Raw genomic sequence first — 25,033 nt, forward strand, 5'->3', positions numbered from 1 at the left:
TGACAAAGAACACCGAACGGTAGGCTTGGCAGGCTCAGTGTCTTATTCTCTTCTGGCTGCTGTAACAGAATACCTGAGACTGGGTGTCTTATAAACAGCAACCATCGGTTTCTCACAGTTCTGGAGGCTGGGAAGTCCAGGAACATGGTGCTGGTAGGTTGAATATCTGGTGTGAGGGCCACTTCCTCATTGGCGGCCTTCTCACTGTAACCTCACATGGTAGAAAGGGGGAAAGAAGCTCTCTTTTTTTTTTTTTTTTCTTTAAATCAGGGTACTAATAACATTCATGAGATCCCCAACCTCATGACCTGATCACCTCCTAAAGGCCCCACCTAATACCATCACTGTGGGTGTTAGGATTTTAACATATGAATTTGGGGGACACACATATTCAACGCCATAGTAGTCAGGGTAACCTCAACTTCCTCACTAGATTTTCCCAGGAATACATAGTTTTTCAATGAGATCTGGCTTTAGTGGAAGCTAGGAATTAAAGGAGATTGGATGCCCTTCCTAGAATGCCTGGAAAGGACTTAGCACACTGCCTAGCACTGATACGCACCATCATTTCATTTTTTTGAAATTTGGTATATGCCTAGGCCTCTTATTATAAATGAGTTACTCATAACCCTGCAAAATAAGCTGATAGTGTTGCCAATAGCAAATGCTACCTTAAGGGAGGCCCAAAGGATCTCTTTTAAAGGAGAGACTAAAAGTTGGTATGCCGAATATATTTAGATCTAAATATGAGAAGCATGAGTCATCGGCAAACTCCAGAGACTTCTTCCTGATGCCTACATAGCTGTCTCAGGGATGAGGCCTACATGGAGAGGTCCAGTTAAGCGGTTTGAACTCTGGCCTCAATTGGAGAAGGTTATGGCATTGGATTTGGGGTCTTCTGTGCACGGCCTGCCCAGCAACCCCATATAATGGATTGTTTAAGGAAATGCTTCATATGTGTTACAATTGCACTCAGCTGCAGGAGGTTGAAGGGCCTCCAAAACAGATGTAAAGTATTAGACTTTGTCACAGTTATTTCCAACAAAGAATAAAATGAGCAAAGCAGAAATTGCTTCTGAGAGGCCAGAGATGAATAGGAAAAGTGTCCTTGGCAGTGCAGTGACTAATTGTTTCCCATTCACAGAAGGAAAGCCTGAAAATTTCTCAACTGCCATAAAGCAGAGAAAACGGTTTTCTGATAGAAACATGTGTCGAGGCTGTGGAACAAATTGGTGGTTTGGCTACAGAGACTCTCCCTCATGGGGTCTTCTGTAGAGGGCGCCGCCTGCACTGGCAAGAGAAGGCAGGTGGACAACTGAGAGGGACTGAGCACGCCCTTGGGGTGAATTACTGGTGTATGTCTGTTTTCTGTAATGCAGATCATTTTCCCAATTCTCTGTCTCCCTTTCAAGCTAATGAAGAGTTGGCTAAGGTCTGCTTATCTCTGGAAAGGACTGGACTTGGTTCTGGGCATGTGTTCCACTGATGAAAGCCACAGACTCTCACAGAACACACTGATATTCTGTTTTTCAGGCTCGTGAAGAATAAGCAGTCCTTGCTTATGAAAGACAGTGGCTGGAGAAGCACAAGGAAGATTCCATTTTATGACCAAAAAGTTAAGTTACATTTGAAACAAACACTGATAACAAACAAAAACCATGTTTATGTGATGTGAAAAGCAGTTTAAACAAGGCGATTAGAAAAATGTAATAACTAAAAAGAATATCCTTGCTTCTAAGGTTAATGGGGATTTTTCGATCCTCAAATACAAGTCAACATGTCACATGAAGGATTAAATAGATACAAGGACCTTTTAAATTCTGAAGTTAACAAATGAATACTTGTTCTTTGTCGTATTGCCTCTTAATGAGTAACATTCATAGAATACATCCAGTTACAGTCTGTGAGGACTAGAGCATGTTGGTAAATGGTTATTACTGAAGTTATGGACTTTGCTTGACTTATCCCTCATCCATGAGTCTATGATTTTAGCCACTAATGGTGAGAGTTGATCAGCTTTTCTCTTACACTGTGATTTACATAGTGTCACAGTTAAGCACTTTGAACTTGTAAGTAAAATCTTCCTAATCGGAACACATGTAGGCTACCTGCTGGTGCAGACTTTAAACACTGAAGCAGCTTCTCACACAGATGTTCAGGTAACGATAGGTGGTATAAGAGCTTGGAATTGTGCCAGTTTCCCTAAACTAGAAGTGCATTTCCCATAATTCCTTTCTCTGTGTGGTTCTGGATTAGAGTTGGTCATAGGAGCAATTTGTACCAGATCTGAGGGAGAATAATGAAGGAGCAGCTGTTTATTTTGTTCTCAAAAGGTCAGCGGACAGTCCCAGGCACTGTGATAGCTGGCAAATATTAGCCCAGGTCAAAAAGGTGAGCTGGCAGAGAGATCAGCAGCAGCTCCCTGGGCCCTTAGCTCTTCCAGTTCCTGTTAGTTTCCCTCTTCAGCCTCAGAGTCTTGGCCAGGCATGTGTGCGGCTCCATGGCAACGGGCGCCAGCTTCCATTGCAGGTCACCCACGGTGTGGACTTTGGACGCCCTGAGACAGGCATGAATTCCAGTTGACCCACACTCCCTGGGCAGCCCTCCTTCCTGACTGCTGGCACAGCTGACCTAAAGCAACTTCAGGCCCAGCACCAGACACAGAGAGGACAGCCTGGCATAGACTTCTTCACCAGTACCCACAATTGTGTAAGGTTGACTCCCTATAATAAATCCTTATTTTCTGTCATTCCCATCTGTCTGCCTCTCTGATCCAATCCCGACTCCTATGGGTGACTATAAGATGAATTTGGGGCACCACAGTGTTGAAGGACCCAAGTTCTTTCTTGTCTGATGTCCTCAACATGTTGGCTTTGGTCTTTAATTTGTCCTCCTCATCATTGTAAGAGGACCACAGCAGTTCTGAGCACTTTCTCCCCACTGTGTCCTGTGTTCCTTTTTAAAGGTTTTCTTTACAGTGGTGTCCTTAATATTTTACAGCTTATGAACACTTGTCACAACATTGTAGCAAATAAGAGTCAATAAAACTATGTACAAGGTATGAGACTGTGAAGTTAAAGCCAGCTGACAGAGAAAACTGGATCAGGTGGCATTAACACACAATTCAGAGTTGGTTTTCTCCTATAAACTGTAGGGTCAAAATTTGATTAAGTCATAAAAATCCTGGTTAGACTTTTTCTTTCTTACAAATTGGTGATTAAAATTCAGGGAAATATATCATCAAATCAGCTGGGCTATCCATTCTCTCTTTGCATAAAAATTTATATGGAAACCTAAATTTATTAGAAGACTGATGAACAATATGACAACTCTGCCAGAAGAATTAATCAAATTATCTTCAGAGCTAGGTTCACTCAGTTATGCAAATCTGGTGTTGGAAGGTATAACCCAACTCCAGAGATGTCAATTCTTGAGTTAATAGGGTGCTTTGTCCTAGGCAGTCCTAGAGATAACTGACATTCTTGCTCTTTAGGGTGCTAGGACTCAGCACACCAAATCTAGTTGAATAAACTGATATAACCATTCATAGAAAACTAGAGTGCAATCCCTTAGCAAATCAATTGTCGTGGTTTCCAAGCTCTGCTTTTTCAGCTTTTCACTAAGGTGGCTTCTGCTCCCATCCACTCTCTCACCTATCACTAGTTGATCAGATTTTGATTCAGTTCTTAGTGATACATTTCTTCAAAGTTCTTGATGTAAACCTTACTGTACCATCCTGGGCTGATAGCAACAAGAATGTAAATGAATGAGACAGTCCTTCTCTGATTTAGAATCTTTAGCATCCAGGAATTTATAATCTTGAAGAGTGAATGTGATACTGAAAAAAAGAACATTTACGAGTCTTTGCAATGGTAGAACTGTCTGGTCATGGCAGCCCATTGCTGGAATCCCAGTGAAGAAAGGGGAGATGGAGTCACTGGATATAAGGGATGCTTGTGATGGGTTGTCACAGTCCTGTCTTCATTTTCTGTACTGGTGTGTGGTTGTGACAGAGCCTAGTACCAAGAAAAATGAAATGGACTCTATATGGCTGTTGCTCATGTCAGAATAACCATTTTTATCTTAAGTATTTAATGATGGTAGCGTTTTGGCTTTTCAGAGCAGGGAGATTTAAGCTTACAGTGGTACCTCGGTTTTTGAATGTAATCCGTTCTGGAAGACCGTTCGAGTTCTGAAATGTTTGAAATCAACCAACAGATAGGCCTCAGGATCTTGCACTCAGCGGAAGCTGTGTGACATGTTTGACTTCCAAGGCATGTTCGAAAACCGAAGCATTTACTTCCGGGTTGTGGCGTTCGTAAACTGAAATGTTCATCAACGGAGACGTTAAAAAACCAAGGTACTATTCCTGTATTGTTTGCATCTATAATCAGAGATCCATGACACCATTATCAAATAAGCAGTTGTGAAGTCTGGGTCTTACCAGTCACCTTTAGTTTCCCTGCTAGAAGTTCCTGAGTTTTTACCAAGTGGAAAAACAAGTTTACCCCACTCTTGGCTCTTATTTATATTCTGATTAGTGGAACTCATAAATAATAAAAGGTATACAACAAAAAGGAAGTACATATGTAATTAAAAGTCTACAACAAAAAGGAAGTATGCAAACTGCAATTCATAAGTGAATTATCAGTTCCTGAGGAATCTAGGAGTGGCTGGAAAGGTATGAAAGGTGAGCAATCTGAGTCTGGGCAGAAACTGTAGTCTGCTTTTTGTCTCTGTTATTTCTTCCCACTTCTATACAATCTCATGTTTCCATCAGAAGAATAAGTACATGGATGCACCGTTGAATGCATAGTGCCATTTGCAATCTCTACAAATAACAATAGGAAAATGAGAAAAGCAGCCACTTATTTAAGCAAGAAGAGCCTGTTTACAAACATTTGGAAAAGCCTAATTGTATTTTTTTCCTGTTGTATTATTCTGCAATTCTCCCGCCTTTTCTTCTCTATAAAAGTCTTGAATGATAATATGTGAATCAGTCAAAACTTCAATTCCCTTTTTACAGTAGCATTTTATACTATAAATAGTTTGATAAAAGAAATGTGTTACCATGTTTTCTTCATTATCAGCATTGCTAGCTCTCTCAGTAGAGACAGAACTCCTTTCTACAGGAAAACAGAACAAACTTGAAAAAAAAATCTCTTTGCAAACACTCAGTTTCTCCCTTATTCCTACCTCATTATATAGGCATATCTCAGAGATACGGCGAGCTCTGTTCTAGACCACCACAATAAAGCAAATATTGCAATAAAGTGAGTCAATTTTGGGATTTCCCATACTGTAGTCTATTAAGTGTGCAATAGCATTATATCTAAAAAATAATGTACATACCATAATTTACAAATACTTTATTGCTAAAAAATGTTCATCATCACCTTAGCCTTCAAGCGAGTTATAATCTTTTTGCAGGTGAAGGGTCTTGCCCTAGTAATATCAAAGATCACTGACCACAGATCACCACACCACATGCAGTAATAAAGAAAGAGTTTGAAATAGTGGAAGAATTACCAAAATATGACAGAGAACTGAAGTGAGCAAATGTTGTTGGAAAAATGGCACTGAGTGCCAGATTTGACACAGGGTTACCACAAACCACTGATTTATAAAAAACAGTATCTGTGAAGCACAATAAAACAAGGTACGCCTGTAATTATGTTTTTAGAATCACTTTAGTTATTCCCCTTTCATATCTTTCTTCTAATAAACAGCATTAAAAATGCATTCAGTGTAGAAATACCTCATCAGAAATAAACAGCAGTAACTTCTTATGACTGATTCAGGTGTTCCAGGTGGCGATACAGGCAATTCATCCAGGTCAGGAATTCCTGGCTCTTTGGGCTTGTTGGCCTGATTCCTACCTACTGTTAATGGAAAATAACAGCCAAGGAGGTCACAGTTAAGGAAAAAGGGGTACAGTGTCATTTCTCAAGAAAGGCCTTCCTTCTGAGCCTTGCTAAAATCTAGGATAATTTATACTTATCTCAGAATAAGGGTATTTTAAAACAGAATAATAATATAAAAGGAAATTTAAAAGAAATACAGTTGAACTATAGTCATGTGAAAGCACAACCAGGGACCTGGAGATAGGTCAGGTTTGTGGCTTTTAGTACAGCAGCTTGAAGTATATTTTGATGATATATTTGTTGGAAAAGATTACTAAGCCCATCTAACTACAGAACTAGAGAATATTCTTTTTTTCAAAAGTGGTCAATACCCTGACACTGTTTTGCTGATAACTCCTGACTGCTCCTCCAGAATCAGAATCGATCCCGTTCTCTGTCTTGGGAAGCTGACCTGGCTGGGTTTCATTTGCAGGGCATCTCTTCCCTCTGGCTTCTAGCTGGGGCAGAGATCAGAGGGAGAGAAGAGCAAAATCAGTTACTTATTCTTCCAGCTCTTTCCCTGTAAGGTCACCTTGGTCTGGCTGTGTTCTTCAAGTGAATGTCACTCTCCTTACAAGGCAGCTGATTCTATGTGACCCTCTCCTCCCAGGTTTTGGAATTTGCTCCTTCCTTCTTGTCCCCTGAAGTTTAGGTTTGCCGGTTAATCAGCTGCTTCCAGCTCTGGGGGAATGCACCATCTTCCGTGTTCCCCTTGGTACAGTTTTCGAGTGTGCGGGGATTTTCTGTTAGGACCTAACCTATGCACACTTCCAATACAGAAACTAAACCATCATTCTTGAGCAGTATGTAGTGCCCCTCTCTCCTATAATTTAAACCTACTACAAGTAGTAGTATCAATGTATTAAGTCAAGGGGTGCATTTTGGTCACTAGACTGCCTATGACCTCCCATCTTTTTCTACTTCTGGCTAAGTGACAGGAGTACCAAGTAAGGGGATTAACCTGCCTGTTACTACAGTCACAGAGCTAGAATTGGTAAAACTCACACTCACTGTCACCCTTAAAATCTTACCTTCAATAACGGTTTCTTCTATCACCGAATCCTTTAACTTCAGCAGGAACATTAGCAGACATCAATGAGAAGAGACATGGGATCTAGTTCAACCTCCCAAGACACTCAGAGCTTTTCAGGGGGATTATGGAACAAGGGCGAGCTTCTTGGGTAGCTTTCTCTCTGCCACTAGTTAGCTGGGTCATCTTAGGTGGCATCCATACCGTGTTTCCCTGAAAATAAGACCCAGCCGGACAATCAGCTCTAATGCATCTTTTGGAGCAAAAATTAATATAATATCCGGTCTTGTAGTAAAATAACACCCAGTATTATTATTATATTATATTATATTATATTATATTATATTATTATTATATTAATTATATTAATTATATTAATTATATTAATTATATTATATTATATCACATCATAGCATATCATATTATATTTTATTATATTATATTTATTATATTATATTATACCCAGTCTTATAGTAAAATAAGACCAGGTCTTATGTTAATTTTGGCTCCAAAAATGCATTAGAGCTGATTGTCTGGCTAAGTCTTATTTTCGGGGAAACACGGTAAATTACTATAAGTAACAGGTTTGTTGCAAAAGTTTTAGAAAACATTTTTAAAAAGTTAAAAAGGATTAAAATAAAATGGCCTATAAAAGACATGTGATTTTGAGCAGCAGTAACCATAAACAAAGGTCAAAGAAAGAGAAAACAGCCCAGGCACTGAAAGAAGTCCAGGCATGATAGAAGGACCTGGGCAAGTGAGTGGTGCAGAGGGACGAACATCTCTCCAAAAGCAACCATTTTTAAAGCTTTGGCTCACTTCTTTTCAGCTATTTATCTTCCTTTCTTTCTTTTCTTTTTTTTCTTTTTTGACAAAACACTTTTGAATTTAATAAAGAAATGACAATAACTGATACATACATTAATTCAAAATATTTTCACTAAGCACCAAACGGAATAGTTCCTAAACTTTTTCACCAAGAACCTCTTTATTACTGAAAGACTGCCTAAAACTTAATCAGTTTATTTAGATTTTTAATCAAGAAATCTAAAACTGCCGACAGAGCTTCTAACAGCATGAGATGACCAAGTTAACAACCTTGAAGTCACATAATATAAGAAAAATAATTTAAAAGCTTTGTTTAACCTATACATTCTCCTTGAGGCGACCTTTTGGCCTCAACCTGCATACCATACACACACAAACAACAATGAGTAGTAAGTATCATGTATAAAAGATAAATAATACACGGTCCCTGTATATTGAGAGGAAAATAATGCCTAATTCTCATGAGGGGCAGAGAGACAGATATAAATTATTAACCCTCCAGGGAGAACCAAGCAAGGTTGGTAGGCGATATGAAGTCCTCCTGCGTCCTGGGGGTGTGGCAGAGAGGGCATTTGGGGGTGTCAGGGACCAGGTGGCATTCAGGCCACACAGCACTGTGAGTGGATGTCATGCATGTGGGGAGAGGACTTCTAGGCTGGAGAAAACAAAATAAGTCAAGAAACTCTGTTCAGGAGACAGTGGAGTGTTTGTTTTGGGTAAAGGGATGTCATCTAGTAAGAGACTGTAAACAACAGAGATGGGAAAGCCCCATCCAGGGAGAGCCAGACACAATGCCAGTCTGTATTTGTCAGCAGTAGATCAATAGAGAACTCATGTTGGCCTGTGTGACCACCAAGAAAAGGCTCAAACATCACCCCAAACTCTGAGGCTCTATATCTGGGTCACCCTGCAGCCCACTCCACGCCCCCCGCCCACCCAGGCTCCATCCTGTGGAATCAACACTATCCACCAATAAGAAGCTTCCTTAATGGAAAATTTCTGCTCCAAAAAAGCAAAATGAAAACAACACTAGCAAACAAAACTCAGAACAAAAAGAGACATCACAGTGACTTTTAACTCTCATTACTTCACCTCTGCCCAAGCTGTGCTATGGAGAACAGGGTCTGCCCAGTTACTTAAACTGATTCGTTAATTCAGAATGTAACAAAATTTAGCATATAACTGCTCCTACTACATCCCAATCCAAACAAGTAAACAAACATCACACAAAATTTAAACTTAGCCCAAATAAAAGTCAACATCAACTTAAGGATCCTACTGTAAGATTGCTACACTAACCTAGGGTATTACAATCCTATTTTCAAAATATCCTCATTCTGAGAGCTCTGAGGGGATTATAAATGTTGGTTGCATTAGATTTCTCTTCTTGAAGTAGTTCAAAGTCTTGAAACAACAAATTTACATATTTGTACATACTACCACTGAGGGCTAATTAACATAAAAGGCCTACAACCAAAATTCTCACTCTGATTCACAGATCAGATCATACAAACTTCTTCCCTCAGATGACAAACTAAAACTAGACACAGAGATCAAGTTATACAAAAATTTAAACAATAAAAACAAGCAGGAAAACGAAACAAAAAGGAATCTGTAAGTGGCGTCACACTAAGTCTAAATTTTGCTAAAAACAGCAATATTTACTTGGTTTACCAAAGCTATAGGCATTTTATAAAGTACTAAAGAAATAACAGCTTACAAAAATAGGGGGAAAATTTTAGATGGGAACATGATACTAAAATCATCTCGTTCTTTGGCACAGAGTTCTTCTAAAATGTAGTGTCTTCATCTTGTTTCATTAGGGGGACCACCTCAGGGATGATGTAGATGCCTGATCACTGCACTGTACACCTGAAGCTGACGCTGAACAATAATGAATGCCAACTACAATTTTATACATATATGTGTGTGTGTGTGTATACATATATATGCATATATATATAGTTACAAGAAGTGGAGCACAGCATTAGGAATAGAGACAGGAAATGTAATGGCTGTGTGCGATGTCAGTGGGGTAGTGGATGGAGGGGAAGGTTGTCACTGTGTGAGGGATATAAATGATAAATGTCTAACTATAACATTGTTTTGTGCATCTGAAACTAATAAAAAAATAAAAACTAAAAATAAATAAATAAAATGTAGTGTCTTCAAGAAGTGATGTTTGGCAAAAAACCCTGTGCTTAGGCTGCCTCATACAGCAGCCCCTCTTCAGGCCGGCTCTTCGTCAGGTTTGCTTCATAGGTGCAGGGATGTTAGCAGACACCTGCTCCAAGTAAGCTAAGGAGCCCTGGGGGACATCAGCTGGCTTTTTATGCTGCACGCTGATGTCCCCCAGCACCGGCTGCCAATGCGGTAGCTTGGTCACGCGCTTCTGAACCAGAGCAGCCTTCCGCTGTAATTCATGCCTTAGTTCCGCGACATCCTCTTTCATAACTTGCTCTGGTTTCTGAACAGATACGGGTAATTGCAATCTTTTCTATAAAAAAGACTCTGTCTGTCTTACAATATATAGAAATTTCTGGATACACAGATCAACACCAGTTCATATTTCTTTCTGATCCATGCCACTGAAATAGTCCTGTCTCACTAGAGAAGCAAAGCAAGCCTCTAAAGATGACTCCAATTCATCTACCAAAGTACTCAGAGAAGATCTAGGAGCACCTGGCGCCACCTGAAGAAGTGAAGCCTGGCCCGGGAGTCCTGGGGAGGGGGGTGGCGGGTGGGGTGGGGCGGGTGGTGCCTGGAGAATATAACTCCCAGCAGAGCCGCCATTTCTCAAATGGCAAGGAAAAGGCCCACTCTTTTCAGCTATTTTTCAATGCAAGATAATTGGGATCATCCTAGGTATTCTTTTACTGCCAGATTTAATTTTTTTTCTCTTTTTAGTAAAAACAGATAAATAACATGTGATGCCCCATTAATTTAATCAATTCTCTATTATTTATTGAAATAGGAAAATTGGAAGAAATGGCAGTGTGCTGCAATAAATGTGCATAGATACAAAGTGTGATCAAACAATATGGTGAATGTTTAAATTAAAAAATATGTTAAGAGACACATTGCCATGAATCCCCCTCAAAATACTGCCTCTCGCTTCCAACACTTATACCATTGTTCTTGCCACTTTCTGAAGCACTCCTGGAAGTCCTCTTTCATGAGTGTCTTTAGTTGGCTGTCATGGCTGCCTCGATGTCCTGAATCATTTTGACTTTGGAGAAGAGCCAGAAGTCACACGGTGCCAGATCTGGTGAACAAGGTGGATAAGGACGCACCATAATGTTTTAATTTGACAGAAATTGCCATATACCAGAAGCAGTGTGTGACATGGAGCGTTGTCATGATGAAAGATGATTTACAGCACACTTTAAAACACACCTTCTCTCAACCGTAGCTCACACCCGACTGACTGCACTGAACAAGTTGAAACTTGTCACACACTGTTAGTAAGGTCCCACATGCGGCTTCCCATATTGAAGATCCCTGCCTTTCCGTTGCATGGCACTTGGCAACAGCATTCACCGTATTTTTTTATTTTTTTTTTAGTGTGATCAGCAAACACAGTTGCTGCCTTTATTACATTCCAAGGGGAACAGGCTAGCTCCAGACCCATCCCATCCAGGACCTCCAGGAAGGGCTCCCAGGAAGGGCCCAAGGTGCCAGGCACAGCAATTCCTTGGGAGCCCAAATTGAGGCCCCAGAGCTGGATCCCCAGGGTCAGAGCTAATGGTTAGGACAGGGGTCCTAAGTCCCAGGTAGAACCACACCCCTCCACCCCAATGCATGGACGGTTTACATGCTTCCTAGAACTCCCATGCTACTCCCATGTGGAAAAGAGTCCCTGGCCTCTATCTCTGGTCAAGAGGGGATGTGAAATTCACATGACCCCACCTCCTTTCAATATGGAGCACAAGGTCTCCCAAAGTCCATACCTTCCCTCTGGCCACAGATGCTAACATAATCCTCATGCCAGTTCTCACCTCATGGGCAGAGTGCATGGGAGTAGAAGGGGAGGAGTAGACTGGGGTGGACTAGAGGCCAGAGGTTCCGCTCCTCACTTGGGTCCTGGCAGGAGGGTGCTGCGTCAGGCTAGGGAAGCCACCGGGCAAGGGGACAAGCAGATTCAGTGAAGGGCAGGCAGCAGACTGCACCTGGGCTCAAAGCCGGAGATGGGGTGCAAGGAAGCATGGGAAGCAGGTGAGTTCCTGAGTGATGGAGGAAAGAAGAGCAAGCACACGCGTCACCAAAGGCCACTGCACCAGGACATGACTGGTTCTGGAAGAGCCCTGGGCCCCATGTTGCAGAGTAAACTGGGATGAAGGAGGCAAAGTAGCCAGAAGGAGAAGACAGATGTGTGAAGCTCCATGACACACATCGCTTCAGATATGCAGCAATTTCTGTCAAATGAAAACATTACAGTGTGTCCTTATCCACGTTATTCACCGGATGTGGCACCATGTGATTTCTGGCTCTTCCCCGAAGTCAAAATGACCAAGAAAGGTAAACGTTTTGAATCAATTCAGGACATTGAGGCAGCCACGACGGTGCAATTAAAGTACCTTCGTGGAAGAGGACTTCCAGAGCTGCTTCGGAAAGTGGCAAGAATCATGGGATAAGAGTATTCAAAGAAAGGAGGAGTATTTTGAGGGGGATTAATGGCAATGTGTCCTTTACTGTAATAACTTTTTTTTAAATTTAAATATTCACTGTATTTTTGGATCATACTTCATACAGCTTGGTGTGTCTCTGACCATTTAACACAGAATAAATTCCTAGAATTACAATAGTTAGGTAGAAATGTGGGAGCATTTTGAAAGATTTTCTGATAAATTTTATGAGTGACTCTCCAGAAAATTCAGATCTATTTACATGCCCAGAAGCAGGGTAGATGTGTAGCTACATGTCATGTTTGATATCCCTCTACCTGACACCCTGGGACAGAATGCAAGTCTTCCATGAGATGATACTAACTCTGATGAAATGGATGCATCGTCTTAACTTGAAGACTTTGTTGAACACCACCACCAAAAGCACCAAAAGCACTGAAGGCAGAATTATCCAGAGAGCTATTCTTTCACTCAGTTCTAAATAAAACAGACAAAAAGTCTATAAGCTGGAAAAAAAATTACCAAAAAAAAAAAAAAAATGTGTGGGTGCGTCGGTAGAGTATGTTTACTATTTTTAAAACTAGTTTTTTGTTGTTGTTTTCTACCTTATGGGTGGCAGGCAAATATCATATTAGTGAAAACACTTTTCATAATGAAAAGACCCATTAAAGAGCCCTGTCTGGACCAGATAGTTTCTTAGGAGCATAAATATTAATACTACCTCCCAGTCTCAATGTCTCTATTGTGGGAAACATGTGAAAGCTGTACTATGAACCGTTTGGGGCTCACTGGGAGTGGGAATCAGGAGAGAAAGGGAGTTTGAAAACTTGAGAGGCAATGAGTCTATTATGCATTTTAAGGTCCTATAGTTTTATATTGTAATAAGAAAATTAACACACTTTTACAATGGAATAATTACGACTACAAACCAGCCTCAGCCCAGCATTCTCCTTGGGAGGTGAAGGGAAGGTGCAGGTCCCTTTGGTTTAGAGAAGACAGGGTACCAGAGAAATAGTGATAAGGAGTGTCGAGGTGATGAGAAGACTGAACTAGGAGCCATGGTCTGGGGTGAGAGGTGACAGGTGACCACAAGGATAATAGGGCTGGGAGCTCCTCTGGAAAACTGGAGAAGCCTAAACTTTACCCAGATTCTTGGTTGGAACTAGAATTGTAATTAGCATTAAAAGAAGTGGGGACCGCAGAAGGCGGAAACTTGGAGACTTTGAGTTATCAAAGTCAGAACCTGCTAATCTTGTGCTCTACGAGTATCTTCTACCAAGGAGAGGGGGCCAGCATTCGAGCACAAAGCCGAACTCAGGGTAAAAATGTTCATGGCTGTTCTTTAAAATGAACAGCTCAATTTATATGAACATACACTTACCTAATAATGTTTCACAACCAATAAAACATTAATCTCTCCACATATTTGTGTCATTTTGAATTCTATACCCATATAAAGAAGGAGCAATTAAGTAGAAATACTGACTTTCTAAAGTGTTTCCATATGCATACTTTTTCCTCCTGAAGAAAATCCTGCAAGATATAGCTTCTTCTTACTTTATCTGTGACCTTCAGTTCTCCCATCTGTAAAGCGATTTGCCCAAGGTCACATATTGATTCAGCAGCAAAATTTAACAAGAATTATTAAGTCCATTCAATTCAGTGCAAACTTTATCAAGCAGATCTAGACTCTAGGAATCATAAGCACACTTATTTGGGCCTCCGTTTCAAATGTTGTAGCCTCTGTAGGACAAGGCAGCAAGTATAATATTGCAATTCGGAATGAAAAACGAAGTTTCCTTGAAAGAGTGATGTCTAGGGTCCTGGGACTGTTGGCCCTATTCTCGTGGCTGCTGGGGTAGCTCCTGTTACAGACCTCTTCCTGAAGGAAGTTTGAGCGGCCCTTCCTCCAGTCTCAACAGGCCAGGGTTTGCTTAGGAATGAGAGGTTCTGAGGAGCTTCTTTTGTCTGAAAGGGAATGGTCCTGATGCTTCACTTTGGGTAACCTGAAAATTAGATCTCTGGTTAAAAAGATGGGCCATAGGTGGTCTTCAAACTGTTTCTTCCTGATATTTTTCTACATTCCAAAATGAATCCAACATGAGGCAACATTTTTTAAAAATAGGATGCAAGTGTAACTATATTTTCCATGAAACTGACACTCTTATTTTGGAGAAAAATATGAGCCTCAAATACATCCCTGTTTTCAATACTCTCAAAGTGGCAGCTCTACAAAGGAAGTGTTATCATTCAGTGTCTAGAAGCATCTATGTATTTGAAGACTGCTTCACCTAAGGAGAACTCTGTGTGCTTATTTCCAAGTCTCATTACATAGAATCACCAAATCTCCGAATCTGTTATTCCTCCTAATTTGCACAACTCGAATGATAGAAATATTTCTAAAACATATGTTCCAGTGACTCAAATATCTTTAATGAAGAATAAAAAGAGAGGTTCCATGGTCTCCCATCATGTCAAGTTGATAGTTTAAGGGTAAGGGAATCAACCAACCCACCTAGAAAATCAACTTCAGGAGTGCACATTCTAGGACTCTATGGATAGTGGACTAGAAATATTTCAAATCATTAGCTTTGATATTTAGCTATCAATAGACATTTCTTAAAAATGAACTGAATCAGGTATGTATTTAGTGGTTCAAATGTCCTTTGGTGACTCTCTCCACGAGGTCCATAGACCATTGTTCCGCAGCATCCAGCAGAGCCCCAATTCTAACTTCCTACTGTGCCTATAGCCTCAACTCCCAAACCCTAGACCCTAAGGCACATATTAGTCACAGTGGTAAAGAGGAATTGAAGATACTCAGCCCACAGAGTCACAAAACATGCATGTTCCCTCTTAATTTCTGAAGCCCTAAAACCCTGACAAGGAAATCTTATGGGAGAAATTTCTTTTTTTGTTTTTTCTTTCCAATGCAGGACTTCTGTGTGGTTGAAGGAATGAGGTTGTCTATCATCTGGACCAGAAGTATCCTTATAGATAGTATTTTCAAAAATACTAATCAAAGGTATTCTTTAAATGCCAACCTGATTTCCTTGTGTGACATTCATAATCTCTACTGCTATAGTCAAAACCCATTATTCAACCCTACTTGTAACTTAACTACATGCAGTGGTTGGAAGGTGAGAAAGGTGTATTTGCTTAAAGAAATATTGCATAACTATTCCCCACTGTCTGAAGAATTAAGATCCCTCAGAGTCAAACAGAAGTCACTCTGATGACTTGAAAGTCAGTGTTTATTGATACTTGTATTTTGTGAGAAGCTCAGAAAGTAAGCCAAGATGGGGGAAAGTTCCACTTTCCATTCTGGACCAAATGAAGTTGTCTGCTTCATGACTATGAAGTAGAAAAGAATAGTTTGTAAGTTTGCATGAGAGTGAAACATTTACACTTTGCATTTTACAAAGGCCATCTACCTTATAGATGGAAAAGGAAACATCACTGAAAATAAAATTTTCAAATGAATTTTTAAAGTTACACTCTGAAACACATTTAGAAATACCTTTGAAAATACTTTCTTGAAAAGCAATGAGATATTTGTCCTGTAGAGTTTCTTAAAAGAAAAGCTTTATCACCGCTATTTTAAAGTCTTCTACCAAGGTTAAGTTTAGGCCTTGAGGGCAAAGCTTGGGCCAGTTAGGAAGGTGACACACTGGGGTCTTAACTCCTATAAGCTGACAGTGAGCACTCAAGCGTGGGCACCCAATATTAACATTGCTACCAGTTACCAGCCTTTGAACTCACTGTTCTTCGTCTGTTGACTTCTCAAATGCTGGTGTTTCCCAGGATGCCCCTCTTCTTACTCTACCCACACCCTAGTAGTCTCTGTGACTTTCATTGTCTCAACAATTTCTTACTTTCTCCTTTTGGATAAAGTCTCTTTCCTGCACATAAGAAGTACATTTCCAACTCCGTGCAGGTAATCCCCCACTGGACTGAGCTCGTTTAGAGCAGGGACTCTGCTGGGTATTGTTGGCTTGCCCCTCCAGGCCCAGCTCCATCTCGTCCTTCCTGTTCTGTAGTTCTGTAGGTTGACCTCTATGGAATACCATGGATTGTTCTCCCTGGCTCTAGACTCAGTTTCCAGTCGTCCTGCAAAAGAGCAAGGCCAAAGCAAGCCATCTTAATGCAAGTCCAGGATCTCTCTGATGTTTGCAATCCTTGTTTGGCTTCACTACCTCCAGGACCCCATTCAAGCTCCTTAGCAAGGTGTCAAAAGCCTTTCATTGGTTTTGCATTCCTTGCCAGGCTTGTGTCTTGATACTTTAGCTTTACCGTCAACCACTTCCATAAATCCAGTAATATTTACTCCTCTATGCTTTTGCATATGTGTTTTTTACCTGGAATCCCTATGTTCTCCTGGAATTTCCTACTACTCTTTAAGATTCTGCCATTATGCAACATCCTTACACATGTACTCTGTAACAACCCCACTTATACCCAATCACAGTGAACTGAATTAGTTGCTCCCTTTGTATGCTACCTTCCTGGTTTATTTTTATTTTTATATGTTTATACTAGATGCTGTGGATCCAGAAAAAAGAGTTCACATTTGGAATTTCACAGTCTGAGAGCAACAACACTTGGCACACAATAGATCCTCAACAAGACAAAATGGCACGGAGCCTAAGGACCTGTTGGTGCTTCAGGATACTCAATTCTAAATAAACATGAGAAAGTACAACTATCCATAGAAAATATTTACAATTTAATATTAATATTTTCAGCCATTTCCCTTATTTCCATTGCTATCTGGCTGATGAAAAGTGAAGAGGTGGTGCCCATATCTTAGCATTCAAATCATATAAAGGTGGTGAATCACTTATACTTTTAGTGTCTTGTTAGTGAGCATTTTTAGAATATGAAACTAGGGAGAAGAAAAGGCCAAAAAGGATAGCTAACCTCCACTTTCCCTACGTAATGGAGATTCACAGAAAAATTTTGCTTTGCTTCTAATGAAATATAAAACAATAATTTTTCTAGAAATTGGATAAGCAGTGTCAAAAAAAATTTTCCTTCCCCTTAATCTTCTCTAAACGGTAGGTTATTGATATAGAGATTGATCAGAGTTTGGGTTTGTTCAAATAAATGAGAGGAAGGAGTGTTAAAAACTGCTCATGCAATGCCAGAGGTGTTGATAAAGATTAATGTGCTAATACCACATGAAGAGACTAAAGAAAAGCAATAACACCAATTAGTAATTTTTTGTTTAGCTGAAAGATTGCAAGAATCAGAGGTTGTGACCTGATCATAGACAAGCATTCTTTCCTTCTCTGATCTTTTAAAGCGCAATGCAGGTAGAAAAATCCTCTTTAGAGGATGAACCATAGAGAAATACAGCAATATGTTTCCCTTCAACTCAAACTCTTAGCAAGGTAAGAATGACTTCCATTTTATCAAAGAGAAATTAATGCTCAGAAGCAAAAATGATTGCTTAAAGTAATAGAGCCAATAAATATTAGAGCTGAAATGCCAGTCCCGGTCTTCTAACTGCTGCAGATGCATTTCCTTTCTTTTGTGTTCCTTTCTTTTCCTGTATATCAATCCCCATTCCCTCCCACCCTCTGGTATAGCACATGTACACAGAAAGCCCCATGCAGCCCAGCATTCACTGTCCATGTTTGCCTCAGCAGTGAATTTTTAATAGTACATTCATAAGATGAATTTGATCCTATAATATTTACTCTACTATGAATGTAAAAAGGACCAAAAGACTAAATTTCTTCCATATTGCTTTTAGAAATAGGTGCATTGTCCACTTGCCATGTGATACCTGGATGAGGGTAAACATTTAACATGCAACATGTTAAGAAGCTGTTTGTGTTCCTCTTTTCATACTTCATCACAGGTGTGACAGAAGCTATGAGGGAGAAAGAAGGGCACATGAGGAACTGTCATCATTAGCTTCTTTCTAGGCCATCTATGCAGAACGTTTATATTTTAATACCCATGAAATGAAAAGCTAAGCTTTGAGAGCAAAACCTGGCAGTTACTGAAAGGAAAAACAAAACAAAAACTCTGCGTAGTCTTAAGATATATATGGTTACCTACAAGGGGAAAAAAGAGCATTCATGGGTACATAGCAACTAGCAATCTCAATTCTCTAGAAAGAATTCTAGAAAAAAATCTAATGGCCTCACTGAGCAACCAACATGGGTGTGTTGAAGTGCATAAACTAGAGCTCAGGCATCCCTCTATGCTCTTCAGGTACTGACTCAGAGCCATTTTGACTCTGTTTACACATAATTCTTAGATTTCCGAGTCAAAGTCTGAAGCAGCTAAATGAGAAAGAGGGAGAGGAACAAGTGCTGGATAAAACAGCCCATTCAAAAATACCTTCCCCCAATAAATAAATGAATAGATAAATAAACTTAATTTGGCAGGAGATCAGTACATTTGACTCTTGAACCACGTGGGTTTCAACTGCAAGGGTCCACTTACGTAAGGCTATTTTCCAGTTGCCCTGTGCAGTTCAAACTCATGTTGCTCAAGGGTCAATTGGTTGTTGGAAATCCATGTATGTAGAAGGCTGACTTAAGTTTTAGGCAGATTTTCAACCACATGCACGGTCTGCGTTCCTAACCCCTGAGTTGTTAAAGGGTCAGATGTATATAAGTATTACAATTAACTTCATTTAGAAAACAGAAAAATATAATTAAGTCAATAATTCAATATTTTTTAAGCTATCATATTGGCAGAAAATTTTAAGATTGATAATATTAAGTGCTGCTAAACTAAGGGGAAAATGGATGCTCTTATATTGCTGGTGAAAGTCATGTATTAAAATCTTACTTCTGATACTTTTCTTTCAGATCATTTCCCTGTAGTAAATGTAAGGATGTTCCTCACAACATTTTTTTTTTTTTTTTGTAATATAAATCACAAGAAATGTTTGAATATCTACCAGTGGGATAATGGGTGTATCAACTATTTTATGTCTATAAGGTACTATTCATTAAAAATGAGGTGGATTTATATTTATTGACTTGGAAGGAAGCTCATAACACATCAAATTAAGAAAAGAGATTTCAGAAAAATATGGAATGGTACCGCTGTTATGTTTTATAAAACCTTGCGTGCATACTTACCTCCCACATTTAGTACCACTTGTAATTTTTCTAAATGTTGTTCCCACATAATACATGTAAGTTCTTTCATTCAGAAGGCTTAGTCTTCTGAAAGATAGGGAGGCATTCCCACTGTGAATTTTGTTGTGGAAGAGGGATGCCCTGTTTGTGTATCAGGGATTTGCTTTTCCAAATGGTCACTGTCTTTGTGGTACACATAAACATTGTTATCTCGGTTTCTCCAGTTAATTACAACTTTGGACCCATTCTCAAATGAGCAAGGGAGAATTACATCTTCATCAAGTGTTCCAATGATTATTTGCTCACTCATTGTACTAATATGATTGAAGAAAGCTGGAAAGATGTATATAAAATCAAGAGCAGTTATGAAGAGAATTAGTGATGGGTGCTTATTAAGAGCTATATTAAGAATACTTAGCAGCCTGGTCATTACAGACTATATCATCAAGAACACTTGCTAGTCAGATTATAAGATACAAGCCATGAAACTCTGAGTTTCTGCAATTTTAACTGAATATATGTTTGATTCATTAGCAACTAGGAGAATTGGCAACAGCCTAAAGCATAGAAACACTAGTTTATTCCCTACTTGATCAATAGTCATCTCTCCTCTGATCCTGGCCTGCTACAGTTACTGGAAGTTATGTATATTATATAATAAAACTCTCCTGTTGATTTTTATTCCCTGAACACATTTATTTTTAACACCTACTATAACAATAACAAATGAGTTTATCCAGCTATCTAGAGCCAGCAGGCCCTAAAAGAATAAAACAAACTTAACTTTGTTGGGCTAAGAAATATTTGGAGCATGTAGAAGATGATGCTGGGTTCAGAAATGTGTTAGGAATATTCAGACATTACTCTCAAGTCAGCTAGCACACGGGCAGGAGGAGTCCCAAGGGTGACTCATTTATTTTGGCTTTAGGATATAATGCTCAGAATATCCTATGAGTTAATCAAAACTAGTTAAGAAATATTATTCTCACTATAAATATGAAAATCCAATCTTATATATATATATATGTGTGTGTGTATAGATCAAAACATACAGTGAATGTTTATATAAAAAAAAGTTATTACAGCAAAAGACACATTGCCATTAATCCCCCTCAAGATACTCCCCCTTGCTTCAAACACACTTATCCCATTGTTCTTGCCACTTTCTGAAGCAGTTCTGGAAGTCCTCTTTTGTGAGTGTCTTTAGTTGTGCTGTTGTGGCTGCTCAATGTCCTGAATCGATTCACAACGTTTACCTTTCATGGTCATTTTGACTTTGGGGAAGAGCCAGAAGTGGCACGGTGCCAGATTTTGTGAATAATATGGATGAGGACACACCATAATGTTTTTATTTGACAGAAATTGCCATACAAGAAGCGATGTGTATCATGGAGCATTGTCATGATGGAGGTTAAAGACTCACGAAAGAGGACTCCCAGAACTGCTACAGAAAGTGGCAAAAACTATGGGATAAGTGTGTTTGAAGCAAGGGGGAGTATCTTGAGGGGGATTAATGGCAATGTGTCTTTTACTGTAATAATTTTTTTAAACTGAAACATTCACCATATTTTGTGATCACATCTTGTATATATATATATATGTATTAACAGTCTACTCCAGAAGTTGATTTTAAAAAGCAAATGGATTTATCATGATCAAGGTTTTTGAAAAGGAAATATATTTAGCCATTTCATAATCATTGAAGCCATCATCCAGCTTCTTTGACCATTTCACAAAACATTTTAGGTAGATTGTGTACCCTATCTATGAATTTGGTGATATTAGAACTGGAAAGGAGCTTATCTTACAGACAATGTAGTAAACTCCTTTGGACTTTGGCCAAGGCCACCCAAGATACGGGAATTGGGTGCTTATGTGGAGCTATCACCAAGTATGTTTTTCTCTGCCTCCTACTCTGAGGCTCCTTCAACTCTGCCATATCCCTCTTCTCTCCCTCAGAGAGATTTTGTTTATTTCTGTACAAAGTGCTGGAGGGATGTGTTATTATGCCGAGAGAAAGACATGAAAAGGTGGGATAGAAAAGGAGTGGTTTTGTTGACCTCCCTAATTGCTCTACTAAACACCTCCGATATATTATCAGTTAATTAAAAATGCCTGTCACAGGAACTAGCAAAGCTGATAATACCTTCTGTCAAGTGTTGAGTAAGCATCAAGCTTATACTTAAAAAAAACAACCAAAAATCAATCAACCAATCAATCAAACTTGCCTTTCTAGTGATTTTATATCTGGTAGCAGATAATAGATTAGAAAGAGCCTTAATCAGAGTAGACAGGAGAAAATATGATTTTTAATCTCCATGCAGACTTCGAGTCTGTTCCCTATTTCTCGTTAACTGATCTTTCAGAAAGTTCACAAAGCTAAGGCTACAGAGGAAACAGCCACCTTGCATTGTGTGTGCTCATGTTCAAATCTAGTGATACAAATAAGTAACACTCGGGTATAATATAAAGGAACTTACACTGAGATTGGCTTAGAAATGTTATAGGAATGAGGAGGAAAGACAGCACTGTGGGTGCCTTCATGTCTTATGGAGGTCATGTCAGTTACACTATCAAAGAGAAGCAAAATATGCATATTATGGATTTTAAGTGCAAACAGGAATTGGAAGAGAAAGAATTAAAGTGGTTTGACTATAGTAGATTAGTTAAATAAACTATGGTACATCCACACAAATAATTCTCCTGCATCAACTAAAGGTGATATTGTAAAAGATACTTCACTACCATGGAGGACAGTTCTTAATGTTATAAGAAAAAAATCAGATTACAATGTAACTTTTAAGTAGCATAGCCCCTTTTTAAAAGCATGTCTGCATTTCTGCACATAAGAGACTGACATGACGTATCACTAAATATACACTAGAATGTTAACTCTGAAGAGCTTTCACATAGAAAGAAGCGCCTGCTATACAGCAGGTTCTGAAAAATGGCTGTTGAATGAATATAGATTTGGTATACATTCAAAAGTGGTTCTTTGGATAATTGTTTTTGTCGGTTATTTTTAAAGCTTTCTACAATGGACATATATTGTTTTTATAGTAAATATACTAAAAACAAATTCAATTAAATATTAAATACCAATAATGTTAAATATGGTGTTAGGTATAATTACACGTAAAAGAAAATTAAAACAAAACCTGGGAACCTATTCTTAAATGTCCAATGATAGCGTAATTCATAGGGCAGACATTAAAATCATGATTCACAGAGTGTTTCAAAACCTTAGAAAATTGAGAAAATGTAGATGACAGAATATATACACACAACACAACATAATTTCAAGTAAGTAAAGTATAACTGATTTTCTCTGGTGATGGGATTATAGATAATTTTTACTCTTTAAAAAATAGTATGTTTAAAGAACAGCATATAGTAGTTTTAAAAACCTCTGAAAGAAAATTTTAAAGAAATCATTTGGGAGCTCTACCATTACAAGGCTATGTTTTAAATGTTACAGGATATGAGATTTAAGAATGATTAAAACTATTCTAAAAAATGAAATTAGATTCCTTCATCACATTTTATCAAATTAAAACCTGGTAGATTAATAATTTATAGTTTCATTTTACATTCTAAATACTGGAAGAAAATAAATGAATATACATCTTTGGAAGAGGACCTTTTAAACATGACTGTACATTTTCTATTATAGATAGAAAAATTGGAAAAGAAACAAAAATATATTAAAATAAAAATACATAGGGAAAACATTTGTAATATGACAAAGTTATCACTCCAATAGTTTCATCTTTCTCAGAGCAACAGCTAAAATGCTTGGCAAAGTAAAAACTTATAAAATAATATGTTATGGAAATACGACCTTTATATTTCTTCCTATAGATGTATTTGCAAGTATAATGTATGAAAAGATATATCACAATGATTATCTCTGAATAGTAACATTACAAGTAATCATTAAACTCATTTGTGAATATATGTAAATATGTAACAATACTTTTTACCTTTATAGACTATTAAAACAAAACAACTTAAGATTTAATCAATCTCTTTCCAAGCAAAAATTAACTCAAATCCACTTGGTTTAATGTAAGGTTAGGGCAGGGGTGTCGAAACTACAGCCCGTGGGCCAACTGCGGCCCGCAATCCATTGTTAATTGGCCCTGAGCAAATTCCAAAAACATATTTAGTTTACTTAGATAAACCAGGTGAGGCAATACGTACTTCACCTCAAGTGAGTGGCCCGGCTGTTTGTGTATTTTACCGAATATGGCCATTGGTAAAAAATGTTGAAAAAATTTGGACACCCCTGGGTTTTAGGGCATTCCATGTTCACTGCCTACGATAGGGTCACCTTCTCATTCTCCATAACGACTCCAGTAATTGCTAACTTTTCTCAAAACTTACCTATCCCATTTCACATTTCCCTTTAAGCTGATGCTCTTGCTTCATTAATTAGTTACAATTAATTATGGATATGTCCTCATCCACCTCATTAACAGCTGTGTCCACTTTTTCTGCCTCCTCTTCTCCGCTCAACCAAAGCCAAATCTTTTACTTTATTTGGCATCTTTTTTGCATTCAAGAAATGTGTCCCTGAATTATATCCCCTTCTACTGTATTGTCACGTTCTCTCTCTCTACTAGATCAATTGCATGAGCATAAACATTCCAATATGTCCCATCTTAAGAACATGAGAAAATACAATAGTCTCCTCTGACTCTTGATTAGCTATCCACCTATTTCTCAGCTCTATTAAGTTCTTGAAATAATTGTCTAACTAATTACCCCCATTTCCCCTTTACAATCTCCTCTCAGTCCACTCTGGGCCCCTGTCTGCATGACATGTCATAAACTGCCCTTGTCAGTGTCACCAAGAAGTTCCATGTTGCCAAAACCAATGGATATGATTTGTCCTCGTCTTATTCAATCTCATGCCAGGTGTTAACACAATCAGCTCTTTCCTACCTCATGGAAGATTCTTCTCTTCATTTCTGGACCACTACAGTCTCCTAGTTTTTCCTTCCTCACTGCTGCTCCTCCTTAGTCCTTTATTGGATCTCCTCCTCTGATATTTAGGTGAGCTCCTCTAGGCTATAGCTCTGAATGTCATCTGTATATCAAGGAGTCTCAAACTGATCTACTGAGTCAAGGTCATATATTCAACTGCCCATGGAACCTGTTCATTTAGATGCCTTACAGGCATCAGAGAATTAACACGAGTCCTTGTTTCTACCTCATTCCTTTTAACATTGTTCCCTGCCCCAACCCAAATGAGACAACAAAAACTGCTCTATTCCTCCTCCAGTCTCCAACTCAATCATCATTACCAAATCCTGCCAGTTGTTTAGGCCAGAAACTTCTAAATCAACCTTGACTCTTCCTTTTCCTCATGTTCCATATCTAATCCATTTACCAGTTGTTTTTTTGTTTGTTTTTGTTTTTTGTTTGTTTTGCTAATGGATTAGATAAAGCTCCATTATTTGTACATTTCTCTCCAACTCTACACTTACATCCTATTCTAAAGCCACTATCATCTCTTACCTGAATATCTAAAATAGG

The 25,033-nt window shown here is 38.8% G+C and overlaps 2 protein-coding genes, 1 long non-coding RNA gene and 1 pseudogene across 3 annotated transcripts in view; 1 reads left to right on the forward strand and 3 right to left on the reverse strand.

Annotated features, from left to right (window-relative positions):
- The window catches only part of MYH15 (myosin heavy chain 15), a 128,492-nt gene extending 121,337 nt beyond the window's left edge, over nt 1–7,155 (forward strand). Inside the window, 1 exon segment of the mRNA XM_074319470.1 lies at nt 1,534–7,155. Within this exon segment, the coding sequence (XP_074175571.1) occupies nt 1,534–1,541 (8 nt within the window). The 3' untranslated portion in view covers nt 1,542–7,155.
- A 2,436-nt stretch (nt 7,156–9,591) lies between these two features.
- Nucleotides 9,592–11,564, reverse strand: LOC109453300 (mediator of RNA polymerase II transcription subunit 28; annotated as a pseudogene).
- Nucleotides 11,565–13,785: 2,221 nt separating this feature from the next.
- The window catches only part of LOC141571572 (uncharacterized), a 51,553-nt gene continuing 40,305 nt past the window's right edge, over nt 13,786–25,033 (reverse strand). Inside the window, exon 3 of the long non-coding RNA XR_012496410.1 lies at nt 13,786–14,392. This is a non-coding gene — a long non-coding RNA (uncharacterized LOC141571572). The remainder of the gene's footprint in view (nt 14,393–25,033) is intronic.
- On the reverse strand, nt 15,472–23,840 carry HHLA2 (HHLA2 member of B7 family). Its single transcript, XM_074316798.1, is given in 8 exon segments — nt 15,472–15,690; nt 15,692–15,820; nt 17,303–17,317; nt 18,017–18,264; nt 19,493–19,512; nt 19,514–19,579; nt 21,973–22,062; nt 23,815–23,840. Coding segments are annotated over 8 exon segments (813 nt in total).

This window comes from Rhinolophus sinicus, linkage group LG01 (assembly GCF_036562045.2).
Source record: "Rhinolophus sinicus isolate RSC01 linkage group LG01, ASM3656204v1, whole genome shotgun sequence".
Lineage (NCBI taxonomy): Eukaryota > Metazoa > Chordata > Mammalia > Chiroptera > Rhinolophidae > Rhinolophus > Rhinolophus sinicus.